This window comes from Pteronotus mesoamericanus, unplaced genomic scaffold (genome assembly GCF_021234165.1).
Source record: "Pteronotus mesoamericanus isolate MK-2021 breed Mesoamerican mustached bat unplaced genomic scaffold, CSHL_Meso_final contig_173, whole genome shotgun sequence".
Taxonomy (NCBI): domain Eukaryota; kingdom Metazoa; phylum Chordata; class Mammalia; order Chiroptera; family Mormoopidae; genus Pteronotus; species Pteronotus mesoamericanus.
In genome coordinates, this window is record NW_026555072.1 from 1,652,669 (window position 1) to 1,676,141 (window position 23,473).

The 23,473-nt window shown below is 48.0% G+C and overlaps 1 protein-coding gene across 3 annotated transcripts; it reads left to right on the plus strand.

The window, feature by feature from the left end:
* Positions 1–8,829: 8,829 nt before the first annotated feature.
* Positions 8,830–20,055, plus strand: TFE3 (transcription factor binding to IGHM enhancer 3). 3 transcript variants are annotated; one of them, XM_054566449.1, is made up of 10 exons: positions 8,830–9,085; positions 11,461–11,574; positions 12,519–12,822; positions 13,422–13,667; positions 13,748–13,852; positions 15,299–15,416; positions 15,830–15,886; positions 16,062–16,137; positions 17,515–17,662; positions 18,141–20,055. In XM_054566449.1, exons 1-10 carry the CDS (start codon positions 8,970–8,972, stop codon positions 18,582–18,584), a joined length of 1,728 nt encoding a protein of 575 aa, XP_054422424.1. In that variant the 5' UTR covers positions 8,830–8,969; the 3' UTR covers positions 18,585–20,055. The 3 variants fall into 3 exon arrangements, with proteins under 3 accessions (XP_054422424.1, XP_054422425.1, XP_054422426.1); XM_054566450.1 differs by having other exon boundaries at positions 13,422–13,481; XM_054566451.1 differs by having other exon boundaries at positions 9,068–9,085; positions 12,584–12,822.
* Positions 20,056–23,473: the final 3,418 nt, after the last annotated feature.

Genomic DNA, 23,473 nt, shown 5'->3' on the forward strand with positions numbered 1-23,473 from the left:
GTGCCCGCTCCCCTTCCGCGCCCTGCGGTGGGCCGCGTTCGGTGGTGCCACTGTTACCCGTGGGGGCCAGATGGGGGACGCGGGGAGGGTGGGAGAGCGGTGCTGGCTCCGAGGAGGGCGGTGGACCCCGGCCCCCCCTTCGTCGGTAACTCGGGTTTGTCCGCTCTCGGCTGCACGGCCGCTGAGCTCCAGCCTGCGGGGGGGATGGGGGAGCTGACAGGGGGCGGGACGCGAGACCACAGCAGCGGCAGACACCAAGTGCGCAGGCGCCAGTTTGGGTCTTCGAGCAGGGGGAGCGCCAGGAGCGAACCCACTGGGAGCGCGTGCGCATACGCTTTCTCGAGGGCAGCAGCGCTCTCCCGTCCCCTAGCCACGCCCCGTCAATGATCCGTCTGGCGCCACCCACCCGAAGTCACCCCCTAACGAGCCACAGGGCAGCACCTCAAACTGCCTTCTGTCAGCCAGGACAACACTTTGAAACTCTCCCAACTACCCTTCGTGCTCCAAATGCACCCCAAACCACCATCATCCCCTAAATTGTATCCACAAACTACTACACACTGATTCCAAGCAGGACCCCCAATGTGCCCTCCATGGACATCCAAGCTATACAAACTACTCTCCACCCCCCCCCAAGTTGTTCCCCTAGGTCATCTGCAATCAGCCCTGAAACCATAAGCCTCCAAAGGGCACTTTCAAATCACCCTCCATCTACCCCCAATATATATCCCCAACACCCTCTATTGATCCCAAATCGCTCTCCATGTACCCTCCTAACCATACTCTATTCATTCCCAAATGGCTCTTCAAGATCCTCCAACACCACCTCAAACATTCTCAACTACCCAAATCAATTTCAATAGTTACTGGTTCCACGTCCAAATCATGTTTCATGAACCCCCTACCAAATCTTTCATTGACCAACCCCATACCCTGCAACCCTTATGGCTATACTATATAGTCCTAACTACTCAATGTGATCCTTTAACTGCACTTCAAATAACCCTCCAACTCCCTCTCCACCTCCAAACCACACTCCACTGATCCAAACTCCACCCCCAAAGCACTTTCCAATAGCCCCCAACTATACCTGCAAGTAACCACCAACCTTCTTTCTGTAGTTACCCAATTGGACCCCCAAATCATACTTCAGTGACCCAAATATACAGGGTCTGGCACAAATAGCGCCCCCTTTTTATGAGCTGGTAATCTGTACCAAATCTTTTATTACAAAATCATAATCACGTAAGTCTGTAACATAAGGATATCACACTCAAGCACACCATATGACATTTTAGGTGAAATGTTCAAACTGCTATCCATCCCATGCGAGGTATTCACATACCCTACAACCACACTCAATGGCATCACTTCTGCCAGGCCCTGTATTAGGAAGCACCCTCCACTGATCCTTCCTTAAAACAACTTAATTGAGGTATAATTTACATACATAAAAGCCACCCACTTTTTTCCTTTTTTTAAATTATCATTCAGTTACAGTTGTCCCTGTTTTCCCCCATTACTCTCCCCTGCCCTACCCACACCCCACCTCCCACATTCGATCCCCCCACCCTGTTGTCTTTGTCCATGGGTCCTTTATACATGTTCCCTGACTTGACCCTTCCCCCTCCTCCCCGCCCCGTTATCGCCCTCCCACCTCCCCTCTTGTCACTGTCCGTTTGTTCTTTATTCCTGTCTCTAGTTCTATTTTGCTCACTTGTTTGTTTTGTTGATTAGGTTCCACTTATAGGTGAGATCATTTGGTATTTGTCTTTCACCCACTGGCTTATTTCACTTAGCATAAAATGCTCTCCAGTTCCATCCATGCTGTCGTGAAGGGTAGGAGTTCTTTATTTCTGCTGCATAGTAGTCCATTGTGTAAATGTACCACAGTTTTTTGATCCACTCATTTACTGATGGGCACTTAGGCTGTTTCCAGTACTTGACTGTTGTAAATAATGCTGCTATGAACATTGGGGTGCATATGTTCTTTTGAATCGGTGTTTCAGGAAAAGTCACCCCCTTTAAGAGTACAAATCAATTGTTATAGTAAATTTACTGAAGTGTACAATAATCACCACAATCCAGTTTTAGATTTTTAGATAATTTTCATCACCCCAATAAGATCCCTCATGTCTGAATACAGTTAATCCCCATTCCTAGTCCCAGTCCCAGGCAACCACTAATCTACTATCTACCTCTGAAGATTTGCTTTTTCTGGACATTTCATATAAATTCAATTATGTGGATTTTTGTTGTTTGACTTCTTTCACTGAGCATGTTTTTGAGGTTCATGTTGTAGCATGTATCAGCAGTTTGTTCCTTTCATTGCTGAACGATATTACATACAATAATCTTTAACTGCTCCCAAAAGCACCCACTAATAGCTCCCCAACTACAATTTAAGATAGCGCCCTGACATCCAGACTTCAAAACAGGCCTCCAAACTGCATTCAAGACTGTACTCACCAGCCCTCAACTATATCCCCTAACCATACTATTGATAGTCAAACTTCATCACTAAATTACCCTTCCAAAGTTTCATCTTTACCTCCAGACCTCCTTCCAACAGCCCCTACTCCACCTTCAAACTGCTCTCTAACTCCCAAGAATATTCCCAAAGTGTCCTTTCAATGATACCCAACCCTAACCCCAAACTACTTTCCAACAATTACAAACCTTGCCCATAAAACTCCCCTTTCAAGAACCTCCAAATCTACCTCTAAATGACCCTTAACTATCTTCCCTTAGCGCCAAACTATATCTCCAAACCACTCTTTAATGATCACTATACCCAACCTTATCTTAAATTACATGCAACTACACTACAAAACATCTTTGAATTTTTCCAATCATACCACCCTAACCACCCTCCAAGTACTCCCAACTATACCCTAAACCAGCGATTTTCAACCTTTTTCATCTCACAGCACACATAAACTAATTCCTAAAATTCTGTGGCAAGGCCCTGGTGGGGTAGCTCAGTTAATTATTATTAGCGTTGTCCTGATATTCCAAGGTTGCAGGTGTGATCCCTGGTCAGGGCACATATAAGAAGCAACCAATGAATCAACCAATGAATGCGAAAATGAGTGGAACTACAAACTGGAGTCTCTTTCTCAAATCAATCAATAAAAAAATTTTTTTAAATAAAAATAAAATAAAATTCTGTGACACACCAAAAAATATGTTATATATTTTTGCCAATCTGACAAAAATAGGTATAATTTTGATTCATTCACATTAGACAGCTACTGTTGTGTTGGCTGTTGTCATTTTTTTAATTTGACAATCTAAGGGAAAAGAGGTCAGTGTCCCGGACTAAATAGTCAGGTATTGCACATTTTAAGGATTCTTGCAGCACGCCAGTGTACCTCTTGCGGCATACTGATTGAAAAATCATTGCGCTAAGATGCCCTATAATAGACTCCAATTCTATCTGTAGGCATCCCCCACTTATCTTCCCAATCTCCCAGCTATACCTCCAAACCACCTTCCAGCAACCTCCCAACTCCACCTCAATTTTCCCTTTGATGGCTCCAACTGTACCCAAACACTTTCCAATGACTCCTAACTATACCCTCAAACTGCCTTCATAAACCCCAAGCATAATCCCTAAGTCCCTCCAACAACCCCCAAATCTACCCCCAAGCCATTTGTGGTTGCTGTAACAAATTACCACAAACTTGATAGCTTAAGACATAAGAAATTATTCTCTCATAGTTCTGGGAGCCAGAAGATCAAAACCAAGGTGCCAGCAGGGCCATGCTCCCAATCTAGAGGATCTAGGGCAGACTCTGTTGCCTCTTTCTTTTTGGTGGCTGCCAGCATTCCTTGGCTTGTGTCTGCATCACTATAGTCTCTGTTTCCATGGTCACATTGCTTTCTCCTTTCCTGTCTGTCAAATCTGCCTTTGCCTCCCTCTTTATAAAGAAATTTGTGATTACGATTATATTCCATTCGGATAATCCCGGATAACCTCCTCATCTCAAAACCCTTTATTTAATTACATCTGCAATTTTTTTTTTTTTTTTTTTTTTTTGCTTAAGAGTTAACATTCACAGGTTCCAAGGATTGGGACATGGACATCTTTGGGGAAGCCATTAGTCAGCCTACCACGCCCATCCTGTGACATTTAACAGCTCTACTCCATCAGAAGACAAACTCTGTCCTTAAACATTCAGTATCTTCCCATAGTCCCTCCAAATGCACTCCAAACCATCTTCCAACCCTTCACTTTATTCTCAATTTACCCTCCAATACCTACCATCTATACTCTTAAACTGTCCTCTAGTAGCCCCATTCCTCTTGAAGACCTGTGATCATTTAGTTGCATGCAAACTGTCCTGTAGTAGACCCTAACCTCACCCCAAGCCACCCTCAATCACCGCTGTCATCTATCCCTAAACATCCCCAACTTCACCACCCAACAGCTCTCTTTCTTCCCTCCATGTCTCCCATTCACCTGACCCCACAGTTGGCTCTCAATGAAATCTCAGCTGCATGAGAGAGGGAAGGAGAGAGGGAGGGAAAAAGTGGGGGAGCAGTGTTGAAGAAACTTGTGAAGCTGTGAGCAAGAGATTAAAAGAGAGAGGGTGAGAGAGGTGGAGGATGGGTTTATTGGGAAGGATATGTGATGGGAAGCACTTATGGAAATATTTGGGATGTGTTTATGAAGCTAGTGTTTGTAGGACTGGGATGTGTTACAGGATAATTAACCTGTGAGTCCAGTGCTGTAAATTTCCTTTCCCACTCTACTGTAAGTCTTTTGACTTTGCAGCATCTTTCATCAGATTATCACTTTATGTTTTGATGTGGTCAAACTAGAAAGATGGTAGAGCGTGGTGGTACAGGGTGCCTGGGTTCCGATCCCAGGTTTTATAAACTGGGGTGACCTAAGACAAGTGGCAAGCTTGTTGTACCTTGGTTTCCTGACCTATAGGTTAGGATAATAAATGTACCCGCCTCAGAGGTCTGTCATGGGTATTAAAATGAATTAAGGCAGATAAAGTGCCAAAAACAACCGACCAATTGATGTTGCTTCTTTTTACTTTTCTTTATATGTTTTGCTTGTTTCTTGTTTAAGAAGGCCTTCTTTTTGCCAAAGTCTTTAATGTGTTCTCCAAAAACATTTTGTTCTGATATTTTTTATTTTTTATTTTTTTTATTATTTATTTTTTATATATTTATATATTTTTATTTTTTATTTTTTTAATAGTCCACAAACTATCAAAAAAAAAGTTTAGATCTTCAGCTAATTTGGAATTCGTTTTTCTGAATTGTGTGAATCAGGAATCTAATCCTGTTCCCTAAAAGAACATCATTTCTCCCCAAACCATTTTAGTAAATACTCTCCCAGCGACTTGAAATATCATTTTTATCATTCACTAATTCCCACAAATACCTAGCTCAATTTTTGGATTCTTTTTTTCTGTGACATTGATCTAGTTTTCTAGCCCTACTTCCATATCACAATGTTTTAATTACTAGAGCTTTGTAATATATTTTTAATTTGGCAAGAGAATACCCTCCTCTTCTTTTATAAAACTAGACGTACTTACATATTTAAGGCATCATAGATTTTTAAATATATATTTTATTGATTATGCTATTACAGTTGTCCCATTTTTTTTCTCTTTTCCTCCTCCACCCTCCACTCTCCTACCCCCCAGCATTTCCCCTCCCCTTAGTTCATGTCCATGGGTGGTACATATAAGTTCTTTGGCTTCTCCATTTCCTATACTATTCTTAACCTCCCCCTGCTATTTTGTACCTACTACTTATGCTTCTTATTCCCTGTACATTTCCCCTCATTCTTCCCCCTCCCTCTCCCCTCTGTTTTACTGTTCATAGTTTATCTTCTTTTTCTTAGATAAGTCCCTTTAACATTTCATATAATAAGGGCTTGGTGATGATGAACTCCTTTAACGTGACCTTATCCGGGAGGCACTTTATCTGCCCTTCCATTTTAAAGGATAGCTTTGCTGGATAGAGTTATCTTGGATGTAGGTCCTTGCCTTTCATGACTTTGAAAATTTCTTTCCCTCTTCTTGCCTGCAAGGTTTCTTTTGAGAAATCAGCTGATAGTCTTGTGGGAACTCCTTTGCAGGTAACTGTCTCCTTTTCTCTTACTGCTTTTAAGATTCTCTCCTTATCTTTAATCTTGAGTAACTTAATTATGATGTGCCTTGGTGGGTGCTTCCTTGGGTCCAACTTCTTTGGGATTCTCTGAGCTTCCTGGATCTCCTGGAAGTCTATTTCCTTCGCCAGATTGGGGAAGTTCTCCTTCATTATTTTTTCAAATAAATTTTTGATGTCTTGCTCTTCCTCTTCTCCTTCTGGCACCCCTATGATTCAGATATTGGAATGTTTAAAGTTGTCCCAGAGGTTCCTAAGCCTCTCCTCATTTTTTTTGAATTGTTTCTTCATTCTCTTCTACTTATATGTTTATCTCTTCCTTCTGCTCCTAATCATTGAGTCCCAGTCTCCTTCCTTTACTGTTGGTTCCCTGTATATTTTTCTTCATTTGCATAGCTTTTGCAATTTTCTCCATTTTGTGACCATACTCAACCAGTTAAGTGAGCATCCAGATTACCAGTGTCTTGAACTGTGCATCTGATAGGTTGGCTATCTGTTCATCGTTTAGATCTGTTTTTTAGAGGGGAAGGGAAGGAGAAAGAAAGAGAAACACCAATGTGTGGTTGCCTCTTGCGTGCCTATCACTGGAGACCTGGCCCATAACTCAGGCATGTGCCCCGACTGGGAATCGAACCAGCGATCCTTTGGTTGTCCGGCCCCCACTCAGTCCACTGAGCCACACCAGCCAGGGCTCGCTTAGTTCTGTTTTGGGAGTTTTAATCTGTTGTTTCATTTGGGCCATATTTCTTTTCAGAGTGCCCCCCATGTTGGGAGGCACGGAGCCCTAGGTATTCACCAGGGCAGGGCAACCCAGGTCGTTTTACTGTAATGCTGTGTGTGGAGGAGGGGTCCGAGAGGGAACAATGCTGCCTGCTCAGCTCTCGGCTGGCTTTCAGTCACTTCCCCCGCTACCCACAAACAAATTGAACCCTCTGGTGCTGATTCCTGGGTGAGTGGGTTTGTGTATGTTATAGGACCCTGTGGGTCTCGCCAACAGACTCTCCTGTGAGGCTGGGAGTTTTTCCTGCTGCCACAACCCCCACAGGTTTTTACCTCCAGAGGTTTTGAGGCTTTCTTTTCCCACACTGGAACCCTGGATTGTGCGGGCTGTCTCACACCCTAACTGTTCTCTGGTTACGCAAACGTGGGACTGCCTGGTCCTCCAGCTGCACCTTGCAGCCCATCCTCCCGGCCCTGGCTGCCTATCTCTGCCCCTCCTATCGGTCTGGGTGAATGTTTCTTCTTTAACTCCTTGGTTGTCGGACTTCCATACGGTTCAATTTTCTGGCAGTTCTCGTTACTTTTTGTTCCTAAATTTGTTATTGTCCTCCTTTTGGTTGTGAGGAGGCCAAGTGTATCATAGGAGTTTTAACATCTGGTCTACAAGTTCCATTTTGGAATTTTTATTGGTAAAGTATTGATTTTTCAAAAATTAGTTTGTGGAAGAATTGTGTTTATCATGTGGATAATGGTTTTGTGTGAGTGTGTTAGGGGCGCACATGTTTACCAAGCCAACTTGGGAAATAAGGGTGCCAGTACAAAAAGGTGCAAGACAAATAGGAGCTCAGTGAAGTTCCTAGAGGTCCAACTGATGGGCAGGGTGTTAGGATACTGGAAAGGAGGAAAGGACGATTGTAGATTCAGGTTTTCTGTGAGCTGACCATACCCTGGAAAGTATGGGTGGAAACTCTCACTGTGTGCAAGCTGGCTTGCATGTATCTAGCGCACAGAAGAGCTCAACAAATGTTTGTTGAATCAGTGCACAATTAAATAATTCTTGGAGAGCCTATTGTATGCCAAACAACCTTTTCATAAATTATCTCTAATCTTTACAACAACCCTGCCAGTTACTATGACCCCCATTTAACAGGTCAGGAAAGCTGAGGCTCAGAGAGGTGAAGTCTGTTGCCTATATCCAAACTTTGGTTTTTATGATTCCACAAGTCATTTACGTAAAGGACCAGATCTCATTTCGATCCTTCCATTCATTCATCCATCCGTCAAGGATTTATTAAATACCTACTGTGTAAGCACAATGACCTAATACAATCACCGCTCCAGAAGACGTAGAGTAGACCGAGCGCTCCCAGCAAGACGGGGTGGGTGGCTGGACTGTGAATTCCGAAAGGGCGGGGTTCCTGGTGCACATCTCCAGGAAAATATAGCTGCTTAGATTGAGGTTGGAGCGCGGTCCAGGAATATTGGCCGAGAGGGGGCGCGTTTCCGCAGATAGAAACGTGGCCTGAAAACCTGAGCGGCGACTGGCCACCGGTGCGCAGGCGCAGAGGACCCAAGGAGCTGTTTAAAGTCTCGCTGAGGGGTACTTGGCGACGAGGAGGCGTGGCTTAATTAAATTGCCTCTCGCTGATTCGCCTCCATCTCTGAGCGTGGCCTAGGCCCCCTTCTCTGAATGAGGGCTGGCTTATCTAGTTTTCTCTCCGCTTCGGTGGCGTGGTTTAGAGCGGACTCTGGAACAAGCCCTTAACGATTGGCCGCCTCACTCAGAGGGCGGAGCCCGGCGAGCAGTCCATCCTACGTGCGGTCACTTCCTGTGGAGTTTCCCCAGCCCAGGGAGGAGGGGGAAGGGAAAGAGGGGGAGGAGGGCGGTCGTCCGGGGTTAGGTTCTGGGCGGGGGGGGGTGTAGGTCCGTTCAGGGCGGGGGATGACTCACAGCCCATCCCATCACCCCGACGCCGCCCGCCCGCGCAGAGCTCGCTCCATGGCTTAGCGGAGGAGGCGGTGGCGAGCAGGGGGAGGGGGACTCTTATTTTGTTAGGGGGATCGGGCTGAAGCCCGACCGGCCTGGCAGGGCTCGCCCGGGGCCGGGCGTCATGTCTCATGCAGCCGAGTCAGCTCGGGACGGCGTAGAGGCCAGCGCGGAGGGTCCTCGAGCCGTGTTCGTGCTGTTGGAGGAGCGCAGTCCGGCCGACTCAGCCCAGCTGCTCAGGTGCGGGGACGCTCGGAGCCAGTAGTGCTGCCTGGGGTGCGGGGGAGCCTGATCTGGGTGCAGTGAGGGGCCCGGACTGGGATTTGAGGGTTTTGGCCTAGGCTTGGAGGACGTCGGGGCACCCGTTTTGGAGGGGGGGCACGTAAGGAATCTGGCGGTGGCCTGCTTGGACTGAGGCTTAAAGTAGTCGTGGAAGTGCATTAAGGGAGGCCTGGTTCAGATTTGGAGTGGGGAGGGGTCTTAACTGGGTCTAGAGGGACATGTTCCGTTGTGTCCAGAAACTGGTCTAGGGTAGCTGAACTTAAGGGGCTGAGACTGATTAGAAGCTGAATTTGGGGTCCTTGAGTCAGGCAGGAGGGGGGTGAAGTTGAGGGGGCACTCTCTAGATGAGGCACTGTCTTAAGCGACTTTTTCTCTGTGTCAGAGAAGGGATTCTGCAGGACAGATGTGCTGTCTTGGGAGCTTGGTGATTTCCAATAGCTGGTTGCTGGAGGCTGTGTTTGGGGTTAACATGAATATGGAGGGATTTGGGGGTATCTCAGGCATGGAACCAGCTTTGTGAGTGTGTGTGAGCAAGAGAAGCAATATAAATCAAGATTTGACAAGAGTAATCTCTTCACCCCCCCTATCCACCCAGCTGGATCATATCGGGGATAATGAAAAAGCCCGCCCCACCATTGGGGCTTGAATGGGAGACTGGCAGGCCGTGGTGAATGGTGCTACGTCTTAGCTCAGAGAAGGCCTCAGACTTTATTTGGGAACCCAGAGGAGGGTCTTGTTTCCGTTGCCACCTGCCCTAACCTCTCAGCAAGCCAAGCCCTTCTCTCCTCGTGTGTGTGTGTGTCTGTGTGTGTGTGTGTGTGTGTGCGCGCGTGTGTGTGTGTGCGTGCGCGCGCGCCCGCGTGCGCACACCCCACCACCCACCCACCCCCACCACCCACCCACCCCCACCAGCCCCCATCCCCCCGCCATCCCCCCGCCCGTCCGCGCGCGCGCGCGCACTTTTTATCTAACCCTCCTAGTCTGTCTCTCAGACCCTGGGGATAATCTTGAATGTGTCACCAGAACTGGAATGAACACCAGTTGCCCCATCCCTGCCTGGGTGGGTCCTATCTGACCTCTTAATCCTCACTTCCATCAGTGGTCTTGGAAGCCCCAGCTCCCTTTTCTCCCAAATTCTGTGCAGTGGGTGTGTAAGCATGGGGACGGGGCTTCGCCTACTTTCTGCCTGGAATTGTGCTGAGCTCTGCGGCTCCTTGGGCTTCCTCTTCCCAACTTCCTGGGTGGTTTTAGGGCCCTGTCTGAGAATGAGGAAAGGAGGGAAGACAGATCCTTCGGGAGGGGAGAGAATTCTTGTCAAGTGTAGTCACTCACAATCTTAGGATCCTAAATATTTGACTAAATTCAAGGATGCATGTCCATCTGCATGCATGTTGATGTCCCCTGCACAGTAGGGACTTGCACCCAGCATGGAGGGCTGAGTAGGAGCCTTTACGTATATCAATTCACCATCTTCTAATGCAACCCTAGATCATCACAGTAGTGGGAATAGTTGGAAGCAAGGGGTGTACGTTGCCTCTTTTGTATGTCAGTGGGTGTCGGTATTGGAGGCGTGTGCGTTTTGATCTATCCAAAAAAACAGGAGAGCTGTGGGCAGACTCATCTGGCCAAGAAAAGAAAGCTCGCATAAAGTGGATTTTCCACCCAAATTCTTCCTCTTGTAAATCCAGATTGTTGGACTGAGGGGAGCCTTTGATATTCCCATTTTGTATTTATGTATGTGTTGGCATCCCATGAACTCTGACTGGGTGGGGAAACTCATTTGCAAAGTGGTGGATCCTTCTATAAAGTGAATCTTTGACCCCGGTTCTCTTTGTGATGCATTCAGTTTGTGCTACAATGGACTGTTATACTGAGGGATGCCCCTACCGTGCTGCATGTGTGTGGACAAACGTGGGCTCACATTCAGCTGCCAGGAAAACAGTAGGGGGTGTGGGGGTGGGAGAACTCTAAATGCAAAGTCAGTAAGCTTGCAAAATGAATCTGTCATTCCTTAATTCTTGATTTCCATTTTCCTCAAACCTAGGTTGTGGTTACACGTGAGTGTGTTAGAGCAAGGTGTTGGGATCCAGGCACTCTTATTATTTTGAGTCTTAAGGAGCTATGGGTAACACAGCAAAAGAGAATGGGGAGGGGAGTCTGGGAGGGGGAGGGGAAAAGACTCGGGAATTCCTGGTGGTGGTAACCAGTGGAGTGGCTGAATGTTAGAGATACATTGTTTTCCTCCTTTTCTCCCACTGTCTCTCTCTCTCTCTCTCTGGGAGGGGCTGAGGTCTTCCTACAATAACAACCACCCCTACCTCACCCTCCCTCAGCCTGAACTCTTTGCTTCCGGAATCCGGGATTGTTGCTGACATCGAATTAGAAAACGTCCTTGATCCTGACAGCTTTTACGAACTCAAAAGCCAGCCCTTACCACTACGCTCAAGGTATGTCTCCTCTGACTCCCCTCCGACTCCCTTCCCAATTCCTCAGGCCCTTTCATTCCCTCTTGGGCAGAGGCCCTCAGTGCCAGCCCAACCCATTCTCTCTTCCAGCTTGTATTTTCCAGGATAGTAAAATGAGGAGCCAGAAAAAGCATGTCACATGAAAGCAGGTGGCCAAGCTAGGATTATAGTATCTCCTTCTAGACCTTTCCTGACTCCCCCAACCCCACCTGCACACCCATTCATTCACAAATAAGGCCTGCAGCATCCCTTGAGTGCTCAAAGGCAGGGTGTGGCCTGCTCTAGCTCTTTGTCCAGGTAGGCGGAGCCATACCCACAGCCCCTGCTCACCCCTCCCCCACTCAATAAACTCACCCACCCCAGGCCATGGAGGAACCCCTGCTGGTCTCTTCGTTCCCCAAGCTGGGGAAGTCTAAATGTGCTGAGTCATGGGCCTGGGCTCTAAGAGAGGGGAGGGGACCTGGAAGAGGGGCAGGAAGAGAGGATTGTGAAATTTCTGAGATTTTCAAGACTGACTAGTCCTGGGACTAGAGGCCCAGGCAGGGGAGGAAGAAGGGCCTGTGATTGCCCTGTAGCCTGGTGCCAGCTCCCAGGAGCTGAGGGAGCATCTCCAGCCCCAAACTGAGCTTAAGAGCCCTCTGTATCCCCGTCTACTGCCACAGCCTCAATTCTGCTTCCTTCCGCTCTCCTTTAAATAGGATAAAGCCCCTCTGCCAGGGCCAAGCAGTGGCATCTTTGCTGAATATAAGAACAGACCCAGATCCAGGCTTCACCATAAGGACTGAAGGCTAAAATTCCCCCACCAGAATGACCCCTGAGAGCTGCCACCAGGCCTGGTTCCTGTGATGACTCCATCACACTATGACTCCTTAGGTTTGGGACTAGACTTTTAGCTTACCTGTGGCCCCATATTTCCCATTCCACAGCCTCCCAATATCACTGCAGGCCACACCAGCTACCCCAGCTACACTGTCTGCATCATCTTCTGCAGGGGGCTCCCGGACCCCTGCCATGTCATCTTCATCTTCATCGCGGGTCTTGCTGCGGCAGCAGCTAATGCGGGCCCAGGCCCAGGAGCAGGAGAGGCGTGAGCGTCGGGAACAGGCTGCAGCCTCTCCCTTCCCCAGTCCTGCACCTGCCTCTCCTGCCATCTCTGTGGTTGGTGTCTCTGCTGGGGGCCACACATTGGGCCGTCCTCCCCCTGCTCAGGTGCCCAGGGAGGTGCTCAAGGTAAGGTCTGGAGGCCCTGGGAGGGCTCCTGATGACTGGGAAGTGGTCCTGGTGGCTTTTAGGTGAGGTCCTGGGGCTCTGAGGAAAGCCTTTAGGTACTACTGTTAAAAGTAGGTTGTGCTAGTGTCCCATTGGGTTTAGGGGTTCTGAGACATTCTTGTGGAATTGTGAAGGGTTCTCGGGCGCTATAGGATGTCTTGGTGGACTGTGGAGAGTCCTTAGTGCCCCAAGGGGACCCTAGGGTCTGTGGAGTGGCTTTGTAGGAAAAGTTCACGTATGTGTGATGCATTAGGAGTTCTTTGGCCGTTGGGATGTCTTGGAAAACAATATGTAGTTCCTGAGTATGTTAGGTGGTGGCAGAGACAGGTAGAGTCTTGGGGACTGTGACGGAGGGAGCTCCAGAAACTGAGGGATTCTACCGTCCATGGGTAGGGATCCCAGGGACTGTGAGGGATTTCTAAGAAAGGGAATTCAAGTCCTGGGGGAGACTTACCGGTATTTTGGGGATCTCAGATTCTGGGCTCGATTTGCCCAGAGTCACCCCTCTGAGCCTTGTTCTACCTTGTCCCCTCCTGTCCTTCCTCCCCCTTACTCCACAGGTGCAGACTCATCTGGAGAACCCAACACGCTACCACCTGCAACAGGCACGCCGGCAGCAGGTGAAACAGTACCTGTCCACCACACTTGGGCCCAAGCTGGCTTCCCAGGCCCTCACCCCACCACCGGGGGCTGCTAGTGCCCAGCCGCTCCCTGCCCCCGAGGCCACCCATGCTGCTGGCCCCACAGGCAGCGCCCCCAACAGCCCCATGGCACTACTCACCATCGGGTCCAGCTCAGAAAAGGAGGTATGTGGCTGCAGACCGCCTTTCTGTGCTCCACCCTCCAACTTCTTCTAACCCTCTTCCATATTTACTTCTTTCCCCAGATTGATGATGTTATTGATGAGATCATCAGCCTGGAGTCCAGTTACAACGATGAGATGCTCAGCTATTTACCCGGAGGCACTGCGGGGCTGCAGCTCCCCAGCACAGTAAGGCCCCAAGATGGGAAAGTTGTTTTGATAGTTAGTTCATCCCTGTGTCACTGAGACTACACCAGGACTGGCTGTGTGTGTGACAGACTATCACCTTGGATTGTATTAGGAGAGAGAGGGAGACTTTATGATGATAACGGGGAAAAGCGGTGCTCTGGGGCCTTGTGTTGGATTGCATGGAAAGGTAGACCTTGTAGAGTTTGGTACGCACAGGATGGGGACTTCATGGAGATACTGAGGCAGAGCGAGGTGCTTGAGCTTCACTGTGGGATAGAGCATTTTGAATGTACCAAGAGATTGGAACACACTAAAAGTCTCAAAACATGGCATGGTTGGAACTTGAAGTGATTCCATGTACCATGTCTCTTGCAGTGAACTGTGCCAAGAGGCTGAGGCCTTGTAGGTAGTGTCTAAAACTTTCCAGAGTAAGGGATGTACCAATAAATTTTAACAACCTGGTTCTGTAACATCCCAAGAGTCCCATAATTTGCCTTGGGGTATACCAAGTGGCTGTTTGCTTCTTTTCAACTTATCAAGAGGATAGAAGCTTATATAAAAATGGTACCAGTTTACCAGAACTTACTTATTTGGACATGGCTAGAGATCAGGACCTCATATTAAATGGATCCAGCAGATTGGTGGGGGGCGGTTTCAAGAGATGAAATCTCATCAAGAGATGGAACTACTTTCTTACAGATTAGTATGCTGTCCTAGAGTATATCCAGGAGAGTGAAAAGGGGCAAAAACAATCTAGGCAGGCAGGAACGTGGTGCTACTTGTGTAGTTGGACAACAAATCCTGGGAGATCAGAACATGCAAGAACGTACCAGAGTTAGGACCTTGGTGCATGGCAGGTGGAGACCATGCATGTAAGGTGGTGCGACGCAGTCACAGCAGAAGACTGGAGATTGGCCTGGAACTCTCCATAAGGGCAGACTTGGGCTGGAACATTGCCATGAGAATTTCCCAAGGTCTGAGAAGATTGGATTGAAGTGTTCCAAGAATGCTGAATTGGAATGTTGTGCTGGGATGGAGGAGGGGACAGGGGGGCTCTAACAGACTGAAATGTTCCATTGGAGCCCACAAAGACCTTAAAAGGGTGGTTTTGCAGCATTTCTTCTCAGAGTCAGCCCCAGAGTTTGGGAGAAGGGCCTCAGGGCTCACTGAGGGATTTGCGGGGCTGCAGGAGCATGATAAATAGGCTGGGCAGGCTCTTGTCCCCAGCAAAGCAGGGTAGATCTACTTGACCCTGTCCTCCCTCATGTAGTCGCTATGTGAATTTCCCTTGAAGGAGAAGGAAGGATCCCTGTACTGGGTCAGCCTATCCTTGCATTAGCGGACCTTTCTTTGCGGAGGTGTAGAGAGTAGGGAGCCTGGTTCTGAGATGGGGCCGAGCCTGTGGTCTGTTGCCAACCATCCTTTCTCTGCCATGCCTGCCCCCAGCTGCCTGTGTCAGGGAATCTGCTCGATGTGTACAGTAGTCAGGGTGTGGCCACATCTACCATCACTGTCAGCAACTCCTGCCCAGCTGAGCTGCCCAACATCAAACGGGAGATCTCTGGTAAGGGCCACGGTTAGCCCCATGTCCACCAGGTCTGGGGGTGGGCCTAGTTTGGGGGAAAGGGGTTTAAGCAGACAGAAACGGGGACTCTTTGCCTCTTTTTTCCACATGGAGGAAAAAGGCCATCACCCCACTGACTCTGTCTCTGGCTTTAACAAATGGCCTATCACTGTGGCTTCTTGGAAAATAGCAAGTAGCATTTAAATTTTTTAAATTTATTTTTTATTATATTTTTTTCCATTTCCATGTATCCCCCTTATGCCCTCTTCTACCCTCCGCCCTCCCCACCAAGAGTGGCATTTTTTCAAAAGTCACTTCCTTTACCTCTGCCCATCAAAGTCTACCTCAGGAGCACATGCTGCCTTCCATCTTTTCCATGCCCAGAGGACCTGATTACCTTCACTCTCTTCCAGAAACAGAGGCCAAGGCCCTTTTGAAGGAACGGCAGAAGAAGGACAATCACAACCTAAGTGAGTGAGAGCACATGCCCTTGCCAGCGGGCTCTGCAGCCCTTCCTCGCTCTGTGCCCCGCCCTGCCTTAGGGGGCCTCTCCCTGCAACAGTTTTCCAATGTCCCAATTTCTCCTCTTCCCTCCTTGGACTATTGATGACTCTTTCCTATTCTCTCTCTCTCCTTTCTCCAAAGTTGAACGTCGCAGGCGATTCAACATTAACGACAGGATCAAGGAGCTGGGCACCCTCATCCCCAAGTCCAGTGACCCGTGAGTCTTGGCCAGGAGCCCCAGGCTGCCAGAGGGTGGGGCAGGGGCCGTGCTCTCCTAAAATCATTTCTGGCAGCGGGGTGGGGGGGGCCCTACCCTGGGTGGGAAGCATCCAGTGGTTCTATTCCTCTGGCCCATTCCCACCCAGCTTTCCTCACCCTGAGCCAGGATTATAGCCTCTCACCATGTCCCCACCTAAAATTTTAGGCCCGTGATGTTATGGTCTGTGTGCCTCATCAGGTCACTGTGTGACACAGGCACTTCATTTTCTGTTTACTTTGTGCATCCTTAATTTGTTCAGGAAACAATGAGCTTCTGCTTTGTGCAGGGTACTCTGCTAGGCCCTGAGGCAACCAGAGGGAATGAAACAAAAATCCCTCACCTCATGGAATTGATATTTTTGTGGGGGCAGACAGACAGCAAAAAAGATTAAAAAAAAGAAAAGTAAAATTCCTGCAATTATGATGAATGTTGTGCAGAAGCATAAAGAATGGGAGGAGGATCCTTAGCTGGTGTGTCTCGGTTGGATGTCGTCCCACAAACTGAAAGGTCACTGGTTCAATTCCCTGTCAGGGCACATGCCTAGGTTGTGCGTTCGGTCCCCAGTTGGAGCATGTATGGAAGGCAACCAATCAATGTTTCTTCTCTCTTTCTTCCTCCCTTCCTCTCTCTCTCAATTTTTTTTTTAAAAAGGAGTCCTGGCTGATATGGCCCTGTGGATTGAGCACTGGCCTGCAAACCAATAGGTCACTGGTTTGATTCCCAGTCAGGGCCCGTGCATGGGTTACAGGCCAGGTCCCCAGTTGGGGATGTGTGAGAGACAGTCATTGTTTCTCTCACACATTGATGTTTCTCTCCCTCTCTTTCCCTCTCTTTAAGAAATGAGTAAAATCTTTAAAAAAAAGAATAGGAGGAAGATGGGGGAGCAGTGGATTGGGGAGGTTTACAGTTTGGGGTGAGGAGGGTGGGGACAGAACAGGACTCAGTGGGCAAGACAACATTGGAATAAACAGCCTCAGGACAGGAGGCAGGAGCCAGCTGTGTGGGTGTCTGGGGGAAGAGGGTTCAAGGCGGAGGGCATAGCTGGGCTGACAGCCCCAGGGTGGAAATGGTTTTCCATGTCCTGGGAGCATTGAGAAGCCAGTGTGGCTGTAGCGAGATGAATCAGAGACAGAGGTGAGACGAGTAGTAAAGGGTCAGGACAGAGCGGGCTTCCTGGTTTGGGAGGTTCCAGGCAGGAGGTAAGCATTCTGTACCCTTGAGGTACCCCCACCTCAAGTTTTAGGCATGGGGTGGGGTGCTCCTGGCACAGCACCCCCAGATCCAGAGAGACTCCATATACAGCACTCCCTTTTTTCCTCCCCCTCAACCCCGCAGGGAGATGCGCTGGAACAAGGGCACCATCCTCAAAGCCTCTGTGGATTATATCCGCAAGTTGCAGAAGGAGCAGCAGCGCTCCAAAGACTTGGAGAGCCGGCAGCGATCCCTGGAGCAAGCCAACCGCAGCCTGCAGCTCCGAATTCAGGTCTGGAAGGAGGAGGTGGTGGCAGGGGTGAGGGGGACTTCCTGAAGGCAGAGGCAGAGGAAGAACAGGCCAGAATTTCCCCTCCTCGCATACATGAGGGAGCCTGGGGCTTCCCAACTCTCATCATCATGATAATGGTGATAAGCAGTAATCATGACACTATTAAAAAGAATAATAATGAATATTGGCTAGTGTGCATTGCGTTTATCTTGTGCCATGCACTGTGACAAGACCTTATCTCCATTGACTAAGTTAATCGTCACAATAGCCCTATGAGACAGGGACCATTGTTATATCCATTTTACAGATTGGGCCTCTGAAGCTCAGAAACTTTAAGCATCTTGCCTAAAGTTATGCGACTAGTGAGTGGTAGAAGCTGAATGTGAACCCAGAAAACCTGCCCTTTCTGTTGCATTCCTCTGCCTCTGAGGGGCTCTGAACTCCATCTTATCCCACTCCTACTCCATACTTTTTGCAGGAGCTCGAACTGCAGGCCCAGATCCATGGTCTGCCGGTCCCTCCCACCCCAGGGCTGGTCTCCCTGGCCACAACTTCAGCCTCTGACAACCTCAAGCCAGAGCAGCTGGACATTGAGGAGGAGGGCAGGCCAGGCGTAGCAACGTTTCATGCAGGGGGGGGCCCTGCCCAGGGTGCTCCCCATCAGCATGCCCCAGTGCCACCTTCAGATGCCCTTCTGGACCTGCACTTTCCCAGCGACCACCTGGGGGATCTAGGGGACCCCTTCCACCTGGGGCTGACGGACATTCTGATGGAGGAGGAGGAGGGGGTGTTGGGGGGACTGTCAGGGGATGCCCTGTCCCCACTACGGGCTGCCTCTGACCCCCTGCTCTCTTCCGTGTCTCCCGCTGTCTCTAAGGCCAGCAGCCGCCGCAGCAGCTTCAGCATGGAGGAGGAGTCCTGATCAGGCCTCACCCCTCCCCTGGGGTTTCCCCACCCAGGAAAGGAGGATAAGTCAAGATGAGGTTCTACCTTTCCCTTGCCCTCCCATGAGACTGCCCTGCCTAGGTGTTTCTGGGAAAGAGATGAGGCCCTACCCCTATAACCAGGCAAGGAGGAGGAGTCAGGTGATGCCCCACCCCTTCCCCACAGGCCCATCCAGCACCCTGAGATCAGAGCCTGTTCCTTGGAGATCACAGCCTTGCCCCTGCCCCATGGGACCCACCCTTGCCCAGGTGAGGGAAGGAGACAGGATGAGGTCTGTCCTGTCCTCTGGGGACTGCCCTAGCCAGGTGTGGGATAAGGATGTGTCAGAATGGCTGTTCCATCCCCTCATAATGGCCACTGTATTCCCTCCTCACGAGGAAGAGGAGTTAAAATGATGGACCTCCCACCCTGGGGGTTTAACCCCTGTCCCTTTACTAATGTCCCTGCCCTGCCCAGGACAGAATCAGAAGTGAGGGTGAGAGCCAGACCCTTTACCTGGGAAGTTAGGTCATGGCCTAGCAATGGAGGGGCCAGGCCATGTGCCTTCCCTGTAGGAAGAACCCAGCACCAGTATTTCAGGTACAGAGGAGTCTAAGATCGGGCCACCATGTGGAGATCATAGTCCTTATCCCTCAGCAACATCCCATCCAAGCATTACACTGCAGGGATGAGTGGTACTTAGGATCCCTTCCTTAACCTGAGAGCGCATGGTGACTTAGCCTATGAAGACTCTGAGCTGACCTTGCCTTAGAGGAAGGGGGGCAGATCTTGAAATCTTGTGGGTTGACATTCCAGACCTAGATCAGGAGTGAGAGTTAGGCCCCTACCCCTGGGCAAATGTGCCTCCTTCCTTAAAGGATAGTTTGGGGAGGTGATGGGGAGTAGGGGATACCGAGTCCAGGTTCCCAGAGTCAGCACCCGTTACTTTTTTTCCACGTGTATAGGAACAGGATGAAGGAAGGGATACTTCTGGGGATTTCCCCAGCCTGGGAAAAAGTAGAAGCCTGTCCCACCAGGGCAGAGGCTTGCAGGAAAAGTTGTAAAAACATGTATGCCTCTTTTGTTTATCTGATTTTTTACTGACCCCCCCCCCATCCAGAAGTTGGTAACCCCCAACTTCTGGCCTCCACCCAGCTCTCCATTTGAAGGACTCTTCCCTGTTTCAGAGTTATCAACAGACACTCCCTGCCCCTCCTACCACGTATACCCAAGGTCGTCAGCTTTGGATTGTTGGGGCTAAGCCCCAAGAAGGGTGTACTGAGGGGTCTGTAGGTTTGTGATTTAATAAATGCTAGGCGTGTTTGATGCGCTTTTAACTTTGGCAAAGAGTCTCCTGTCCTTGCTTTGACTGTGCAGTGAGCATGGCTCATGCAGGCCAGGAGGAAGGGAGGTTCTTGGAAGCAATAGATTTAAGAGGGATGGATGAAAGAATTTAACTAGAAATCAGGGCTGGCGGAAAACAACCTGCAAACAAGAGCAATCAGTCCATAACCACCTGTCAGGTCCCCTCCTGTTAGGTGCTTCACCCAAGTCTAAGGAATACCTTAAAAAGTGCTGATAATTTCCATTCATGTTTAAAGAAACCAAGGAATAGAATTTAAGTATCTGAAGATACACTGCTGGTAAATGGATGAGGAGCTGAATGGTAAAGTTACCTAACCAGTGAGGGCCCTGGTTGGGCAGAGGGCAGAGGGGGTAAAGATTTTTCTTTGAAGTTCACTTTTGAAACTGATAAGGAAGCATGTGAAGATACCTACTGGCACACAGTGGAGGCATTCCAGATTGGAGAAAGGGCAAAGACAAACCATGAAGGTCAGGAACAGACAAGTAATTCCATTTTGGAACACATGTTGACATTTTGGGGGAATTTCAGAGGTGAACAGACACAAGCATCGTGAAGGCTGGGAAAAAATATTACTGGAATCCCTCAGCCAAACTGACTCCCAGGACAGGTATCAGGTTGGTCTTGTCTCTCCCCTAGCAGATGGCCTCTGAGCACTGGAATCTACTCTGGACCTTTGTCATCCCCAGAAGAATGAGCGGACTACTTAACTAGCTTATCAACCCGCTGTGACTCCTAAGGCCTGGTGGATCTACCACCAGACTGGTGATTCCCTAATACTTTTTCTTTTTTCTCCTCAAATTTGCTATATTCTCTTTATTTTATAAAAACAACATGCAGTACCCAGGAGTGTTTAAAGTTTATATTCTGAAATAATTATAGTTTTACCAGAAGTTGTAAAGACATTAGAGGGAGTTTCCATACCTATCACCTAGCTTCCCCTAATGTTACCATCTTACATAACCACGGCCACATTATCTACGCAAAGGAATTAACATTGCCACAGTACAGAAACTCAATTTAAGACTTTATTTGGATTTTACTGGTTTTTCCATGATTTTTTTTTTTCTGTTCTAGGATCTAAGTAAGGACATTCTATTTGTGATCTATTTCAGTGTAATAAATTACCACAATCTTAGTGGCTACAAAAATGCATTATCTCCCAGTTTTCGTGGGTCACGAATCAGGGCTGGCTTAGCTGGGTCCTATACTCCAGGGTGCAATCAAGGAAGATGTTGGGCTGGATGAAGGACTCATCTAAAAGTGGAACTGGGGAAGGATCTGTTCTCAGCTCCTGTGGTTTTTAGCAGGATCCAGTTAATCCGCAGCCTATTGAATTGTGGGGCCTCTGTTCTTTGCTGGCTTTCTGCCCGAGGTTCCCTCAGTCCTTGCCGCTTATACCTTTCCTTCCATGAGGCAACTTACGGCATGGTAACTTGCTCCGTCAAAGCCAGCAAGAGAGTTGGCAAAATAGAAGCTACAATCTCTTGTAATCTAATCATGGGAATGCCATCCCCTGAATGTCCAAGCATTCTGTTGGTTAGAATCAAGTAACTCGAGGGGAGGGAGACCTTAAAAGGCTGTGAATATTAGGCAAGGAACATTGAGAGGCCATCTTGGAAGCAGCCTGCCACAGATTCCACATTGCATTTAGCTGTTTCATCTTCTTGGTCTCTGACAGTTTCTCAGGCTGTCCACTGAGGAGGCCTAGACACTGATTCCCAAAGCAATGAACACATCCAGTACCCAGATCTTGGTTTCTAAATGCTGTTCTCCAATAAAAGGAACCAGGGCCATTTGGAGAAATGGCTGATTTTAAGGCCAGGTTAAGGAAATACAGGATGAGCCTAGAGCATTGTTTAGTGCCAGAAAGTAAGGAAGTACCAAAAAGTAAAAAGGTGGGAGCATGTCATAAGGATACAGGAGCCAACCATCCCACTGGCCAAAGCTGGAACAACTCGGGCAACAACAAAAATAATGGTAGTATTGGATTATACTCCAAAAAATAAATGTCCATGATTCCATGATGTATAAAGAAGTGATATGGTTGAATAAATAAATGCTGGAGATACGGCAACTCTTCCTTAATGTAACATTTCTAAATAATATAGGAGGAATGAGAAAAATAGAAAATTGCCATTAGAATACCATAGTAATAATCGCTGCAGATCTGATCCAATAAATACTAATATTAGTGGGCAAAACTTTAAGATGAACACAATAGTTGCATAGCCTTAAAGTAGCGTCTCTGAAATATTTATTAAATATAGGCATACCTCAGAGATATATTACAAAGTTGGTTCCAAACCACTGCAATAAAGTGAGCCATAATCTTTGTTGGTGGAGGGTCTTGCCTTCCATTTGTAAAAAAAAAGCAAAGAAAAGAAAAAAGCACCAATGAACTACAAAAAGTATGTATTTGATTCTGTTCCCTTTAAGAGTTGGGCTTATTGGATCCCCTTCTCCTCTTGAATATAAGCTGGATTCAGTGACTTGCTTCTAATGACAAGAGTATGGAAAGTGCAATAGTAATTTTATAGCAATTTTGCAGTGAAGAAACCTGGAAGACAAACTTAACCAAGAGATGAATGTTAACATCACCAGTAATGAGGTATGGCAGTACCCTATGATGTGATGTAATGAGGATATTTTACTTTCATAGTATTCTTCCTCCAAACCCCATAACCCCAGTGCAATCGTGACAAAATAGAGAAACCCAAATTGAGGGACATCATACAAAATAACCAACCGATATTCTTCAAAACTGTCAAGATCACAAAAGACAAGGAAAGGTTGTATATTTAAGTAAACAAAGTTGTTTTTGTCTCCAGCTGTCAATTCCAGCTGTGTTGTTTTTTGTTTTTTGTTTTTTGGCCATGAGAACAAAACTAGTGTCATTCTACATATAGGTTTATCAAGGCTCCCGGACCACCCGTGCTCCACTGGTTGGTGTGTGTTGTCTGGAGAGAAGGGAAGCACCTAGTGAACCTTTTTTTTTTTTTTTTTTTTTGGCCTAGGTCAGTTTCAGGACCCCCTGGTAGGGAAGCGGGGGAGGGTGCCTAAGCAGAGAATAGGATACAGCTGAGTTGGGGCGGGTTGTTGATCAGATTTCAGGATTGAGTGTAGCAATCATGGAACTGGAGAAAAAGAAACTTTGTAGAGATGGGCCTCCAGAAATCACTACAGGTGTCGTTTTGGGTCTTTGGCCAAATACTAGCCTGTGCAGGCTTCCAGCTAGACACTGTGAGGCCAAGCAGAGATCAGTCCTGGATTTTCGTTCCATGAATGGATTCTTGCACAGTTCTCCCATGGGTACTTTGACTAACTTCAGTGGACAGCCCTCACCCTGTACTCCAATGAGAAATAGTCACACCAGAAAGGCCCAGCATTAAGAGTGCAGCCACCTCAGGCCTAGAGTGGCTGGAAATTCTCTTTAACATATCCTAAAAATATGCCTCAAAAGGATCAAGGGGAATTGTGGGATTTAGAATGTATGTAACAGTAACACAAAGGACAGGATTTGG